This window comes from Phaethon aethereus (genome assembly GCF_964289735.1).
Source record: "Phaethon aethereus genome assembly, chromosome: 2".
NCBI classification, from domain to species: domain Eukaryota; kingdom Metazoa; phylum Chordata; class Aves; order Phaethontiformes; family Phaethontidae; genus Phaethon; species Phaethon aethereus.
This window is the reverse complement of record NC_138582.1, coordinates 168,827,114-168,843,554: the sequence shown is the minus strand read 5'-3', so window position 1 is coordinate 168,843,554 and position 16,441 is coordinate 168,827,114. Positions and strand designations below refer to the sequence as shown.

Here is a 16,441-nt window from a genome sequence, read left to right as displayed (position 1 = left end):
CTGACATAATCTTATTACTTTAGGAGAAGAACAGGTGCTTTGTTAAGTTTTAAGAATTTATCATAATATGACTGTTGTACACTTTACCTGGATTTATCTTAATTGTAAAAGCAGCCCTTCACCCACTCATTTCTTCCACCAATTAAAGCTTTGCGTCAGTGAAGATGAAGCCTTACACTTGTGTAACGCACAGACTTTTGCTGTGTCATGTAATGCAAACGGCTCCAGTTGGAGAGATGGCACGCATGCAGAGTGCAGGCATGCCAGTGGGCAGTGGCAACTTGATAATCTGCTTTTCAGTAAGGGAAGTATAGGAGGTTATACTGTAACGTGTGTGAGTGGATCTGCAGACAGCGTAGGAAAGGATTTCTGAATCAGCATGTTATACTTTGAGCTCTCTTGAGAACATGCTTTTATCACACCTGGTTTTGGATAGCAGTGTGTGGCAGGAGCCAACCTTGCCTTTGCTGTTGACAGAAGCTATGGGTCCCAAAATGGAATGGAGCCCTTAAATGCGTGCAGTCCCAGGTACTTGAGGATTGTTTGTCGTACAGTGTGGTAGGGATGGATGTTCAGTTCTGTGGCAGATGTGTGCCTGTGAGCAGGATTGTGGGGTGAGCTTATGTACTGGCGTGGTAGATGTGGACCTGTGTGATGTATCAGCGTATGTGACGGGATGAAGCTGAATAGAGTAGTCCTGCTAGGCAGAATGCCCCTGCCTGCGTGACCGTAGGTGCAGCACAGCGCAGCTGGCTTACCCATTCTGGGACTGCACATGACCTGTGGTCAGCAGCTCTTGTATCTGCTGAGCTGTTCTGTGGGATCCCACAGCAATAAAGTGATGTCGTCATTGTTCTGTGAATGTGTAAGTTGTAGGTGGTACTGGAGGAGCTGTGGATGGTGTGACGTGGAAAGATGGTGGGAGGAGCAAGGGCGGGTAGCTAGAAATTAGTTTCATGCATAATAAGTACAACTTTGACAGACCTGGTAATTACTTGGGTTTTTTTTTCTTTTTAATTGCTATTAAATAGGTGAAGTCTGTCCTTAAGAATCTAAATTTCTGCTTGCACGGCAATGCTGCATACTTCAGAGAAGAAAACTTGTATACTGATGACAAGGACATGGTCAAACAAAGTGCCGCCCCTGGTCATTACAAGTCACAGGTAAATCCAAAAAGTGAATTTGGTTAGGTAAACAGAAATAAATACTTGTAGGATATGTTGGTTTTCTAACTAAATATATTGAATGACCATATAACAAAAAAAACAACCCCAAAAACAACCCCTGGAGAGAATGCTACATTACAGATGGAACAGCTGTCCCTGTTTGTGTCAGTACAGCAAGCTAATCCTCTGTTCATGGAAGTCAGCAGTTCCTCATTCAGTCTGGCTTTGAGTGCGTCTTGTCAAGAGCATTTGTCAGACTTACCACAAAGTCTCCTGAAGAGCAACTGCTGGAAGTTACCATGGACAAAAAAAAAAAAATCTTAGACTGTATTAAATGAATGTGTTTAGATTATAGTGTTTAAAATAAACAAAAGAAATGGCCTAGTAGCCCATGAGTGTTTCTAATGGTAATTGGGCTATGGAACCCATATACTGAACAAGCATCTCATAAATGTACTTATTTTCCCCATGCACTCCACCTTAAGTGGTGCTTTTTTATATGATTTTGACCCAACAGTCTAAGAGAGGTCTGACAGACTTGATTCCTTTTTTTCTCAGAATAAAATGTTTCTTTATTCTTTGGCAGCTGAAAAGGAACATTTCCCTTTGCTGCTGCAACAAACCTTTTTGATGATATGAAATTGGGATTTAGAAGGAAGTCTCCAATAATCTGCCATTTTTATGGTTTTGTCCCTGATATTAGGTGGTATCTAAATAACTGACCTATTTGCTCCCCTGGTTTTAGTTTTTTTACACATCTCCATCACCTGTTCACTACTTCTACTACTGGTTAGTTTTCCAGGTAACCCAAGAAGGCAATTTATATAATTCTGACCTTTTTTACCCACTAGTTTCAGAGGATTAGTAGCAGCACGTTCAGAACGGGTTAAGCAGTTTCGGTGTGCTATAGGTTAAGATGGCTGTAGGTAGGAGTTATTAGAAGTCTTAAGTCAAAAATACAAAGCAAAGCTTTTTCTTATGTTTGCTTTATCTTGCCAAGAAAAACAAGAAATAAACAGGAAATATTTATCCTGCCAAGAAATCAGAGAAGAATACACTCGGTTTAGAAGTAATAATACTGTGCAGTGCTGTCATTTGCTGTTGTTACGATAGATGTTTATAAGAAGCATCTGCGAGCTGACTGTAAAAAGGCTTTTTCCTAATTCAGCTCAAATACCTTTTTGGAAAGTAAAGAACTTTGTCAGATGTGTATACACTTTTTTTAAATACTTCTTTGTATAGACTTTTTTTTCTGCAGCACGTTCTTCCTGCTGCCAGGTTGTACACACAGGACATCCGTCAGCAGCAGCTCTGCAAATTCCTGTTAGTTAACTTTCTAGCACTGCGCCCTTCCGTGTCTCTGTCTATAATGAGAGACTTGGAAAGATGGACAAACCTGCTTAGCAGAAGAGGTTTGCCAGAGAAGTGATGTGCACATCATCACCTTTTTTTAACCTGTTGCTTTTGTTGAAAACCTGTATGACTAACAGATCCAAGTGAAGCTGGGGATTGTCAAACAACCTCCAGGTTGTCTCATGCCCTCAGAAGCGATCTCAGTTACGTGTAAATATATTGGAACTTCCAGTTATTTAATCTGCAGCTTCTTCCCATTCTCCCAGGCATTGCTGTCCATATATTAATAGGCAGTGGGGTGGCAACTTAATGCGCTCTTTGGAGGCTGAAGATGAAACATACTGATATTTATAAGGAAGTGATTCCTTTTTCTTTTTTTTCTTTTCCCAAAAAAAGCTTATTTTTTTGAGTCGGCCTACTGACCATTTTTTGTGCCAAGAATACAAAACAAATTCAGAAATCATTCCAGGAAGACGGGTTGAATTACTCAAAGAAACTGAAAGGCAGCATCTTCAATGAAGTATGTCTTGAAATAGGAAATCCCCTCAATAGATTCTTTTAAACTGATGTGGTGTTTTCCTTTGTGCTTATAAGAACCTCAGTTCGCTAAGAAATGCTTCTAGAATTGGGTGGGAACATATGCTGGTAAATGTTCTCCTTAGGACAGTTTTGTTAGTTACTGGCCGCCTTGGGAAGGTGTAAAATACAGGGCTGGATATGCTAGAGTCAGCTCCAGTCTGCATCTGATCACATGGCCTCTTGCAGCTACTGATACATCCTGTGTTTTTGGGGGGTGTTGGATTTTTTTGTTGGTGGTGGTTTTTTGGGGGTTGAGTTTCTTTTTTGTGAATCTCACAAATGTTATTTTCAGAACCACAAGTACTCCATCTTGACTGGGTGTTTGTACTTACGAGAATTAATGGACATCTAGTTCAGTGCTTTATCATAAAAGGGTTTTTTTAAGAAAGCTTGAGTTTTTACTCCTATAGTTAAAACTTGCAAAAGTTAATCAACAAGGATCAAGAGTCCTGGTGGTCAAGTTAGTCATTAACCATCAGTGTGGCCTTGCAGCAGAGAAGGCTACCCCTATGCTGGGTTGTCTTAGCATGAGTATAGCTGGCAGGGTGAGTGCTTTTATGATCCTCTCCATTCTGCCCTTGTAAGACCACGACTGGATACTGTGTCCAGTTTGGGGCTACCCAGTACAAGAAGGGTACTGGAGTGAGTCCTGCGGGGGCTTCCAAAATGGTTGTTGCCAAGCAGAGACAGAGAGCTCAGTCTGATCAGCTTGGAGAAGAGAAAGGGAAGATATGGGTGTGTGCAGCTGCCTTGTGGGAGGTTATAGGGAAGGTGGTCCAGACTATTTTCAATCTCTCTCTCTCTCTCTCTCTCTCTCTCCTTAAAGCAGTTAGATATTAGAAAAATTTGCCCAAGAAGGGAGGTGGTGGTATCTCAAAACTCAGCTGGGCAAGTTTCTGAGTAACCTGACCTAACTGGGTCTGTTCCGAGCAAGGGATTAGGCTAAATGACCCTAGAGGTCCCTTCCAACTCAAAGTAGGTTTCTGATATTCTGCTTAAACCTTTATCAGTCACAGGTTCTGTCGTGGCAATTCCTAGTTGAGATACTTTCTTAGGTACAGTTCCCCGTGTTACTTAGACCTCCTGTTATTCGTTCTTTGAATGGTAATTCAGTCGTTTATCTATGATAGTCTTTTCTGCACCTGTACTTGAGGAGAGATTACTTCTCATCCACGTTTTGCTCTGTGAAGCATACAAATGTCTCTCCCTGCTCACTGTGGGCTCTTTGTTGGAATATTTTGTGTTTTCAGGGATATATCAGGAATAATTGTACTTCTCTCTGTTTTCTCAGAAGGGATGCATATGCCTGTGACATGCGCATTTCCAGTCATATGGGCTAGAAGATTCTGAGCTTGTGAACTTGACACATAAAAACCTACAATGTGAAATCTGTAGAGAATTCCTATTATTGTATAGTAAGTAATTTTTATTATTATTTTTGGAAGATGCATAAATTGGTGAGATTTGGAATACTTTAAGGCAGGGGAGGGAGCAAGTTTTAGACTGTATCCTTTTGTCATAGTACATTTATTTTCCTGAAAAATTATTTAGCTCAAGCTATAAAAGGAAGGGTATACTTTGTTGCCTTTACTGCTCATTTATGTAAACATCTAATGTTAAAAATGTTTCCTTTTCTTTTCAACATAGGTCAATAGCAAGAAACAAAAAAATGGACACTCAATTATTTTCCCCATTATTAGGAGCAATTACTAGTACGCCACCTCCGCTAGAATCTTCCCGTCTGTATAGTGACTGGTCAGCACGTGGAGAGGATATTAGCTCAAAAACTTCTTTTCAAGACTGCGCAAAGAAACGGTATGAGCATTCTTCGAAATCTTGTGGTGGTGTTCTGGAACACTGAAATTGTTATGGAGCAGAACAATTGGGATTCTGGATATTTTTAGGAAGAGTTTATGGGATAACCAGAAGCTCAGTAAATTTTCTTTGCTGTACCAGTACCTCGGAAGTTTTGCTGAGGAGCTGCAGGTCTTGGTTCTTTTGTTATATTTCTTGTTCTTTCTCTGTCTGCAGGGACAGGCTTGCTCACTGCCACAAACTTGGTGTCAGGCTCAATGTTCCTATTCTATCTGGTATAGCTGCAAGCAATTTGATATGGTTTTGCCTTTCCTGTGTGCTGGTTATTTTCATGGATTCTTTTCATGTTGCTCTGCCTTGGTAGTCAGTAGGTTGTCTTATGGCACCAGGAGCTAAATATTTGATTCCTTGATGCTGCAGAATGGAAGGAATTTACACCAAGTGTTTTCTGGTACCAAATCAGAAAGGATAATAGCTGCCTACCATGGGCTTGAGAAAACTGAATGCCTTTTGTAAATGCATGTTATAAAGATGCCTTTAAAAATCATGAAAACTGAATGTAACCACTGGGATTTTTATTTTTAACTTCAGTTGTCCTGTTGTTGATAGAGGATATTTTATTTAGAGACCAGAAGACAAGAATGTAGTTGACTTCTTTTCCATGTGTGTCGGTGTGTTTCATGGGAAGCACCTTCCTTTCAGGACGGACCATGATGTTACAATACAAGGTGCTGCCTGACATGTTACATTACCAAGGATTTTCAGATTGCTGGTAGTGAGCAGTACTGGCTTGAGACACAAAGGTCGGGGCGTAGTGGTTTCTAGCCCGTCCTTTGAACAAGTGACTGCAAGAAGAAACAGAATTTGTCAAGGATTCAGGTTCTCCTGCCTGGAATTGTGTTGTAGTGTTTCTAGTGTGTGTACCAGAACAAAACATTTCATCTTGCTTCCATCTAGTCTGTAAAATTTGTTTGGGCAATTTTAGACTCGCTGCTGTCCTGTACTTATTTTTCCTAGGATTTTTTTTTTCTTTTGCAGTCAACCTAGCTTACTGCTGCCCTGTCCGCGTTCTAAAATAGCCAGTAATTTTGTTTTTAATTTCGATGCCACATTGTAAATTGATCTCTCCCTTGCTGAAAATCATCATCTAGATGCAAGCTTTCGTAAATGATCTCCATTTGGTTGCAGAAAGTGGCAATAAATAGGCCTCTTTTAAAAAGAAAAATGACGTTTGACATCTGACAAAGACACAGAAGAGATCTGGTTATCAAATTTCAGTTACAATTTTACATTCATAAAACATTTTCAAGAATCTTTGCACTTATGTATATCCTGAACAAAATCGTGTAGACCAGATTCCTTAGAGAGGAAACTGAATGGTCATGAAGTAAATGTTAGAGATAGGTAAAAATCAAAATGTGATGAGGTCTTAAAAGCTAGTATGACATAAGTGGCTAATTTTCACTGTGCCAAGAGATTAACAAGGTCACAGACTTAATAGTTTAGCCCTTGTTTTACAGTCTTTGTTAATCTGCACAATCAGCATGAGTAGTTACATGGCAGCATTAGCAGATGATGTTGTTTGGATAAGCTGACACAAGGGAAAACTGAGACATCTTCAGGGATGCTGAAACGAATCAGCTGAGTGAGAATAGGATCGTGAGTGACATTTACTGAAGCAGACCAATGCATCTTAGAGGGAAGGGGATCTTAACAGTGTTATGTTTTAATTAACTTCGGAGTTAGAGTTAGGTGTCATTACAGACAACTCTGTAAAGATCTCATTTTGCACCTGAAGGTAAAAGTTGGGCTTGCGTAAGGCTACTGATGGTTGAACACCTTTAGTATTTATCAGTAATAGTTAATAAAATTTTGACCATCTACTTTCTAAAAGGTGATTAAAAAGTTGCTCAGTTTAATTCTTTTGAGATTAAAATGGTAGTTCTTGAATTACAAAAGTAGATAAATTAGAATCCTAATTTATCAAGAGAAGATTGATCATATTTATCTTCTAAAGGAGACAGTCAAGATTTGAAGAAATGTCTGTGAAATGGTTATGTTGATTGAAAAGAGAGGAAATATTTTTTTGCTGCTCCTGTCTCTTCACATAACAGCTTGAGAAGTCTCTGGTGAAGCAAGAGGTTAGGAAAATTGTTCTACTTCATTTAGGCTATAGAATTCACGAATGCAGGAAGAGATTTCTATATATGGGTGCTGAGAATACATTAAATTCAGAACACACAGCAGATGCAAATTAAAGATTTAATGCTTTACTCTTCCTTTTGCCTGTTTTGTTTAGGAGAAAAAGACTTTAATTTAGGATTTATTTTATTATTATTATTTCCAGGGCACCAATAAATCTTTCTTATTCTGGCAATGGCCCTGATATGTTTGGGCTAGTGTCAAGCATTTTAGAAGAGCCAAGCAAGCCAGAACCAGCTACAGATTGGTAAGCTTGTTCTGAAAGTTCTTACGTATTGCGCATTGTTTTTTACATCCTTTTGTCACACAGATATGATACACTTTTTGAACTATTTCAAACAGTTGAGTAACAAAGGTCTTCTAAATCTCCTTGAAATGTAGAAGTATTTTTCTTTATTTCAATTGCCAGTAAAAAAAAAAAAAGCAACAGACTGTTAGAAATGCAAGTTTTCTAAAGTCTTCCATCAGCTGACAGCATTGGCGGTGGAGGGGTTTGTGTGTGGAACCTCATTTTAACCAGTAGGGAATTGGCTGAATACAGTTGAATCTAAAATATTTAATAAAGCCAAACAAACTCTGCAGTTCTGAATATACATATTATAAACATTAGAGAACAGCATGGGTAGTGAGATTTCACATAGCATTTACTCACCTGCAGCAGGAATATTTCCCCCCACTTCTGTTTTGGAGGAGGGATGTGTATGGTTAGCCAAGAATGTAACGAGGGAAACAGGGCTGGGGGGGGATAACTGTGAGATATGAACTGTTTTAACAAAAGAAATGTGTTAAATCATTACAGGAGGTTTGTTTGACTTTGTTACAGGAGTTCTCTTTCAAGGTTGTTTCCACCTATGTGGGCACCTGATCTTGGAAGCAATGGTGAATTCTCAGGGCTGTCATCTCAGCACTCTGTTGAAAGTAAGGATTTTTCAAATCTGATGTGCACGCAGAACTACAGTCAGGAACACTTGCAAAAGTCTCATGATGTGGAGATGTTACACAGAGGTTTGGAAGATCTTCATCTCATAGAGTCTTGGCTTTCTCCATCTGGCCTTTGCACTCAGCCTGATAATATTCTGAAGAACAGTTACCCTGAAAATTCCTCTTTGCAAAATAATAATACAATTCACCAAGAAGGGTTTGCATTTCAAAATATAGACTATAACCGTCATTTGTGCAGTTATGACCACATGAGGTTAAACGGAGACTATGAAAAAATCAATGCCAATTTCAGCACTTTTTCTTCTCAGAACAGAATGAAAGGCAGCACTAGCATTCAGAAAGAGTATTGGAAAACTGAAGGAGCAAGAGGCAATGTTATGAAAAATGATGCTCAAGAACAAACTAAGTATTCCCCTGATCTTTCCAATCAACCTGTTGAAGACTCTTGGGATAAAGTGTCCCAGGACAACCACTTGTTTTCGAAAAGATATGAAAACTTCACAGCTGCTCATAAGTTGCAGTCATCTGTTCATCCAGCGCTATATTTTTTCAATCAACGCCCTAAAGAAAATAATTTTTCTGGAGGGACAAACAGAAAACCACAGGAAACCCATGTACAAAATGGTCATCATAGCTTTACTTTGGGAGATGCTTTTAATAATTATGAATGTAAGATCCATATTAGTCCTAAAGAATGCTCTCATAAAGTTTCTGAATATGATTTATCTGTAAAACATGTTATGCAAAATGGGAGTTACTCGTCGTACCATGGATATATGTGGCTGGATGGGAAAACTGCAAGTCCGACAGCTTCATCGGATACCACATATGGAAAGCAAGTGGTAACAAGTCCACAGTTGTCCTCAGGGGTTTCAACCATGTCCAGTGGTTCTCCCACCCATCAGTCTATAACACAGTCCTCTTACTACTCACAGTTCTCACCAGTCCTCCCTTCAAGGAAAGATGGAAGGTTACAAATATCAAATGGTGTTTCTAATAATGTGGGAGTTTCTAATTTAATCTCAGAAAATCAGAAGCAAATGAAACCCATTGGACGATCACAGCATGATTCATCGACTAGTAAGGAGGGGCAATACCGTAAATTCCCCATTAATTTCTCATCTCACTGGTTAACGCAGCAGAATGCTGTCAGTGAAGACCCTGAAAAATACCACAGATTTCCAAAAAAGCAGACCCAAGAAAATAGTAATAAAGATGATAGAAGGGGCAGAAGGAATTGCATTCCTCATTTTGGGTATACAACCCCAAACCGTCAGCAGTTCAGTGTCTTCCGAAAAAAACATGAACAGAATGGTGGTAGCATGTCAGATTTCATTAATCCTTCTTTTCTTCCTTCTTTCCCCTTAATGTCTGATTTTAAGCAAAATCCCAGCTTTCCTCCATTTAATCACCATTTGTTTTCATCAGCAAATAATTTCAGCTTTCCTCCGTCACCATTTCCGTTCTCAGAACTTGTTGATCTTTTTCATTATGATGACCTTAACCACTTGAATCCCTTCATCAATGACCTGTTTTGTGGAGAAATAGCTGCACCGTATTTTGCCTTTCCAACACCATTTAATAAATACAGACCCCCAAGAAATCGCAGTGGACCTGCTAATGAGCTTCACGTCCGACTGGAGGAGTGTTACGAGCAGTGGAGAGCTTTGGAGAAAGAGAGAAAGAAGGTAAAACACTACTGACAATAACTTTCTGTCAAAGCAGGTGATCACATGAAACAATCTATAAGGAGTAGATACTCTGGGCTGTCGCTCCTTTTGAGGAGGTGAGCATTCTGTTGTCATGTTGTTAGTTTTAAATACCTAAACCACCATCTACAACATCTGCTTTGAATATAGTGCTTGTATTGCTTGGCAGGACTGGTTTTAAATGGGATGTGGCTTTGAGCTTCAGTTCCTAAGGCTCTTGCCCCTTAGACAGGTCTGCTAAAGCAACATTTCCCTCTATTAACCTAGAATAGTTGCTACAACCAATGTGATACAATGTCACTGGCCAAAGCACTAGATTATCGTTAGCTTGGATGTTTTTCATTTATGTGGTCAATAAAAGATCATTAGCTGGTTGTTACGAATTCAGTAGGCCTTTGTTGTGATTCTAGAACCACCAGCCATATATGATGATGTAGCAGGGCCTTCACTACCACAGGTGGTTTTTCAAGTACTGGCATTTTATGCACCTTAATGCTTCAAGTGTTCATATTGCACAGTTTGATTAGATGTATGTCTCATCTTTTCTTGTCCCATACCACTTCTCTCCAACTAAATTTTTTCATTCAGGTATTATAAACCCAGGCTCGCATAGGTTTTTGTTGTTTGGGGTTTTTTTACTGTTAGTGATAGTGGTGTCTTTCCCTTAACTGTTCTTGTTTCTTGTTTTACTAAATCTTTGGTTTAGTAAAAAAGAAAAGCAAGAAGAGAATCCTGGGCATGCTGTACATGGCTGTAGAGACAATGTACAGTGTTTTGAGTGGATGTGACTTCTCCCAAAGGAAGGTTCAATTTATACTCTTCTTGTTACAGTCATGTTCCTCCCTCAGACTGTCTTGCTAAGAATTGTTGTCTGGAAGGGATCACACTACTGATAAATGTGTTGCACTTGGGAATGAAAGCTCTGAGCTTAAAAGGAGCAGGAAATACTTTCCCAAGAGGAGTCAAATCTCTGAACTCCATACTAAGTTGTTGATAATCCATGGTCCTAATTATATGCTGTCAGAGGGCCTGTCTGCTGCTTCTGTGTTGGAGAAGACTGGTCATTGGAGAAAGAGATAGGTATCTGACTGTATTGGATCTCTGGAGACCACCTTTTTCTTTCCAGCATCAACTGTGAGACCTTGCTGTGAGGCCTTTTGGAGGTCTCAATAGAACTGCCTGTCTTATTTGCTCACTGATGCCTTTAAGCAAGACTTCTTTCTTCCCCTCCAGTCCTCTACCAGGAATTCTCTGCAAGTTCTTGCTCCAGTATGTCTGACACAAGTGTTTTCAGAAACATTCCTGCTTTTTGTTGTGGCAAAAGTGGCTTTTCCAAAACTGCTTATACAGGATTTGGGTCAATTTAAGTCATTTGGGAAGACTGAATCATAGTCTTTTTCATAATACGTGTTTTTGTGCTTTCATCATTAAGGAAGAATTGTTTAGCCTCATTTCATGATGGTGTTGTTAATCAAAGGGATTTAATTGCTGAACTTGATCTGGTCTGTTCTGAGTGATCCAATTTTATCCCAGTGATCTACTCGGGCTTTCTCAGTCTTTGATTGTTTTTGTAGTCACAGACTATACCTGCAGATAGCTTTATTTATGAGTATAAACTCAGTCCCACCAGCCAGCTGCCATAGCGTGGCTCTCATTCCTTCAGCCAAACTACTTATTCCTGAAGAGAGTGTGACTGCATCCCAGCTGCCTGATGGGAATGTGCCTGGGCTGTGGTAAGCCCTGTTTGTAGGTACAGTTTGGGAGGATGCTCGTTGGCAGAGGTTAAAACTCTCAGAAGCTGCTTTTACAGTCCTAATAGCCAGGGCCTCTGCTTCAGTGTTGTTTAGCGTACTAGTGTATGTACAGATCACCTGTACGTCTGGATGTAGGAAAGGACTTTCTTTTGATAGTCTCACAATTTTGATATTCTCACCTACATGAATTCCTTAAGACTGTAGACAGAAACTCCCCCCAGTGGGACTTGCATTTAATTCTAGCGTGTCTAATCAGTCAGCACTTTCCAGCTCTTGGAAAGCTCTTCCAGGTTGCTTTGAAGTTCACAGTGACAGTGAGCTTGCCTGTTTCCTTTTATAAATCTCACTTTTCCAGGGATCTCTCATTTAAAAAATTTCTACAAGTTGTCTATGGATGTGTCAGTAAAGCAAAAAGAAAAGAACTTCAGCACCTATTTTCAGTAATGTGCATAGTATGAATGTGGACTTAGCCTTGCCTTGAACTTTAGTGTGGTACCTAATCTTTCTCTAACCCCATTGTACACTGAAGAAGGAACGAGAGAGAATCAGCTGCTAGTTGTGTCTTTTTTACTCCAAGTATAAGAAGTTCCTATCCAAATACAGGTTTGGTGATGTTGGGTCACTGCCTGCATTGTATAGTGGTTTGGTCAGTTCCTTCCTCAACAGGGAGTTTGGCAGCTGTGTTGATGACTTTTTCAGCGTTGAGACGAGCTTAGTTAAATCTGGCTTAATCCTGATGCACTTCAGATACAACCTGTGCTGGTGTGATCCCCTGTTTCTTTTGTTAATAATCATAATATGTGACATTTGAGAGATGCAGGGAGAGGCATACAGTTTAAATTCCTGTATACTGTACAAGAATTTCTTTACCTAGGCCTGTGTCGAAGATTAGTTAAAATAAAATTGTATAGCTTTTGTTCTAAAAACTGCCACTGAGCATTGAGGTAGAGCTGAACTAGAGAAGTATTCTTATTCTTACAGCAGCTGGTTGTACACCTAGACAGATATTTGGGACTGTAAATGCAGTCAGACGAAAAGATAGGAAGCACATTTCTAATGTATTTGAAAATTCTAAACAGCCCCAAAAATACAGATTGTGATATTGTACTAGTTTCAAACATTTACAGTGGCTATTTATTTCCCCTCCAGACTGAGGCTGACCTTGCAAGAAACTTTCCAGGAAAACGCATATCTAGCTCAAATAACACTCCTGTGTCCCGACTTCCTGCTAACCCATCACGAGTTGATCGTTTGATTGTTGACCAGTTCCGAGAACAAGCCAGGGTAAGCCTTCTTAAGCTGTAATTTCTGCATTTCTCTTTGGTTTGGTGTTTGTTTGTTTAATAGAGACTTTTATACTTAGTGATTTTTTTGGTGTTTGCAATGTACCTGGCAGGTGCTCACATTAATAGGAAAAATGGAAAGACTTCGTGGTACCCCTGTACACGGTAACATATCCACTACATTGGAACACCATATGGAAGCCATTCACATAACACAGGCGAGGCGTACGGATGAGATTGTTAATGCTGTTAATCCACAGAAACAAGGAGCACCACGTTATAATAATGAGAAAGGTAACCACTTTCCATTCCTGTAGTTTTAAAAGCTTTTTCAAAGATTTAATTCTGAAAATGTCATTTGAAATATGCAGCAGTTATTCTAACTTCAGCAAAAGAGTTTATAAATCTAAACCTGTCACTTCTTAAAAGACTTTAAATTATTTAGATATCTTTTTCTTTTCTCTTTTTCTGTTGCTAGCTTAAACACTTTTAAACATTCTTCGCTTGACTAAAAGAGAACCGTAAAAACTGTTCAGTGATATAACCATAAGTAGTTGGCCTAAAAGTAAAAATGTACTTGTTTTTAAATAAGATGAATTCCCTTTTTAGTGGTATTGCTAGTCTTTTTCTCTTCAGCTTATAAAGTAAAAGAAATGTGTTGGTGCTGTGCTAATCGATGGTGTCTGTCTACCTTATCTAAATCACAAAAACACCAGAAATTACATTTTGCGATTCCCAGTTTGTGTTGAAGTAAAACCAGAATAATTTGTAGCTGTAGTATGTACTTCTGTAGAAGTAATGCAAAACTAGGAAAAATTGCATTCCTCCTAATAGCATAGTGTAAGTGATAACTTGCTATTCAGTATAACGACTGTACAGCTGATACATATAGGAATTTGGGGTTTGGAGGTTATTTTTCTTCAGAAAATATTTGCATCTCAGAAGCGATTTCTGAAGAGGAATGCAATTCCCCTGCCTTGCCCCCATCCTCTTTTGGATCCTTATTCAGCACTGTGCTGTATTGTCTTATTTCCTGCAGTGAAGCTGACTGTGGTTCCTTGGGCTTCCAGCTATGTGTGTGGCACAGTTCTTCCATGTAAGAAGGGGAAGATAAACTGTAGAGTCAAAACCTTTTGGTTTCACAAGTTAGGTGTCAACCATGATGTCATATCCTTTAAAAGCAATAGCACTATATGCAAACCAACTTCTAAAATGACTCCTAAAATTGTGTGATGTGATATTAGCCCCAGGCATAAGCCAGGAAGAAGGCAGTTGTCATCTTACCAAAAAAAAAAAAAAAAAAAAATCCCACAAACTGTGTTTTTGATAATGCTTTATGGTAAAGGTATATGGAAGCATTATTTGAACCATCCTGTATCGTACTTGCAATTAGAAAAATTGCAATTAGTCTTTTATGGTTAATGGTAAGATCTGCAGTGTAGTTGTGTTTCTGAAGAAGAGCTGTGCTGCTGTTGGGTGTCTAAGTACAATCTAAATCATGTATAGAAAAGCCTTTTGTCTGTTTTTCGCTGTGAAATCCATGTTTCTTTGAGTTCTGCTGGTGATGATCATATAGCCAAAGGTTGGCAGTAAGCCTTTTCACATGGTCAGTTTGGGTAGGTATCAGTACCACTGAAAGGAAGACAGAGGAGGAAAGAAGCATTGCATTGAACTCATCTGGCTGGAATTGAGTAGGTTTTACTAATCATGCTTATCAAGTATCATTGTAGATAGTCCCCTCTGATAACATTAATAGGCTTAATTATTGTATTGCAGGCACGATGGTTATGCCACTAAATTTTGGACACAATTATGGTTGCTATTAACATGAGATACTACAGCTATAATTTCCAAGAGAAGAATGGTAACCAATGGAATTCAGCTAATGCAGTACTAGGGTACAACGCTAGCCATTGCTTGAGCACACTTTGCGTACCAGTGATGGGTTGAACAAATTTACAGAATTTTGAAATGTATTAATATTACCAGGCTTGTATACTAGTTTAACCTGTAACGTGTTTTTCTGTTGTAGATGTTCTGGCTCTGGCAGCTGCCATTAGAGAGTTGGCTGCTTCCACACGCAAGGCTCGTACCGCGTTATGGTGTGCGTTACAGATGACTTTGCCAAAAAGCTCTTCACGCGGTCCAGTAAAACAAGAAGTTGTTGAAAGGGCATTGCAAGAGCTTTGTCCTCCAAACACAAGCACACAAGAAAAAAGCAGCATGGAGCATGAAAACAAAGGAAGCAAAAAAGAAAAACCTGAGGAACCTATGAGGATTCTGGAATAATAGCAAATAATAATAATCATAGCAAAAGGGAGGCAGAAGGCTGGGGATGGGGAAGGGCGGGCAAAGTGTCCTGCACAGTACCATGGAAGGTGTTTTTGCTGGGTTATCAAAAAGCAAAAGGGTTAACATAACTGATCAGTGCTGCAATTCTGTTACTGTGATTCTGGTGTTGAGAGACACATCCCGTAATAGTGTTAATGCAATTTTAATATTGCTGATATTGCAATGTCTGCTACATAAGAATTTTATTATTGAGAGGAACTAAACAATAGCTGAGCATTTCCTTGTGTGCTTATCAAAAGCTATGTATTAGCTGTGAGTCAAGCCATGACCTGAGAAACCAGAGAGTGGTAGAACTTAATTCTCCTTTTGGTTAATGATACAATTTAGCATAATTAAAAAAAAAAAAATCAGTTTGAAAGGTATTTCCTAATTGTTCAGGGTTTGGGTTTTGTTTTTTTTTTTGCACCATTATATAGTTCCTTTAAGTGCCAAAGTGATCACAAAGTAGCTTGCATCCCATCACTCTGTAAGAGCAATGCACACTCCTGTATTTTTTTTGTGACAGGGAGTCAGGTCATTCAGGTTATCGCTAACAGTTTGGCAAGAATAATCAGTGTTTAATGTTGATTGTGTGAGATGCTTCAGCAGTTGTGCTGCCAATTCAGTTTCTAGCTAAACCAACATAAACTGAGCTTTTCTAGAGCATAATCCAGTTAAAATTTTCCATTAAAATAAATAAGGATTTTGTAGATTTGCAGTAAGTACTGCATTGAAGTACACATTAGCAGGTGATACAAAATTGTCACTCAGGATTAGAAACTAGGTTTATTTGATTCCTCAGTGGGTTAAAAACCAGTAACTATATAACGTAGTATGCACTTAATTAAAAATATTGTTTGCTATTAATGTAAGTTCATGGTACTATAATTTTCAGAAACATTCCATATTTATTTTAATGTCTTTCTTGAATGTTTATTTAAAATTCTATTTTAGTAATATAAAGTTGGATATTTTGCCAAATCTTCCAAATAATCAGATTTAACGATTAACTCAGGAAATATGTATATTATTATATAAATATACACATGGTATATAGGGATTTTTCTGTGGGGAAGGGATGTTTGCAAAATATTTACACAAAGCTTAACTATGTACTAGGTTACCAAAGCTGTTTAACAGATTAATTTTTCGCATGGAAGATTTAATATATTTAATTGCTGTTAACTAGTCTCCATTCTGTGGCTTAGACAATCAGAAGTGTTATGTATTGGTGTGAATGTTCAGGATGAGAATTAGAAAAGAGTGAGTAATTCAAGTTTTGTTCTTAGGGCACTTATAAATATTTT

General features: G+C 38.7%; 1 protein-coding gene across 1 annotated transcript; it reads left to right on the top strand.

Moving 5' to 3' along the window:
* Window positions 1–1,106: 1,106 nt before the first annotated feature.
* On the top strand, window positions 1,107–15,092 carry LOC309417173 (uncharacterized protein; the record flags this gene model as incomplete). The annotated part of the gene is given in 8 exon segments (XM_082014624.1): window positions 1,107–1,163; window positions 4,746–4,763; window positions 4,765–4,913; window positions 7,261–7,362; window positions 7,939–9,745; window positions 12,670–12,804; window positions 12,917–13,097; window positions 14,836–15,092. Coding segments are annotated over 8 exon segments (2,691 nt in total). The 5' UTR covers window positions 1,107–1,121.
* Window positions 15,093–16,441: the final 1,349 nt, after the last annotated feature.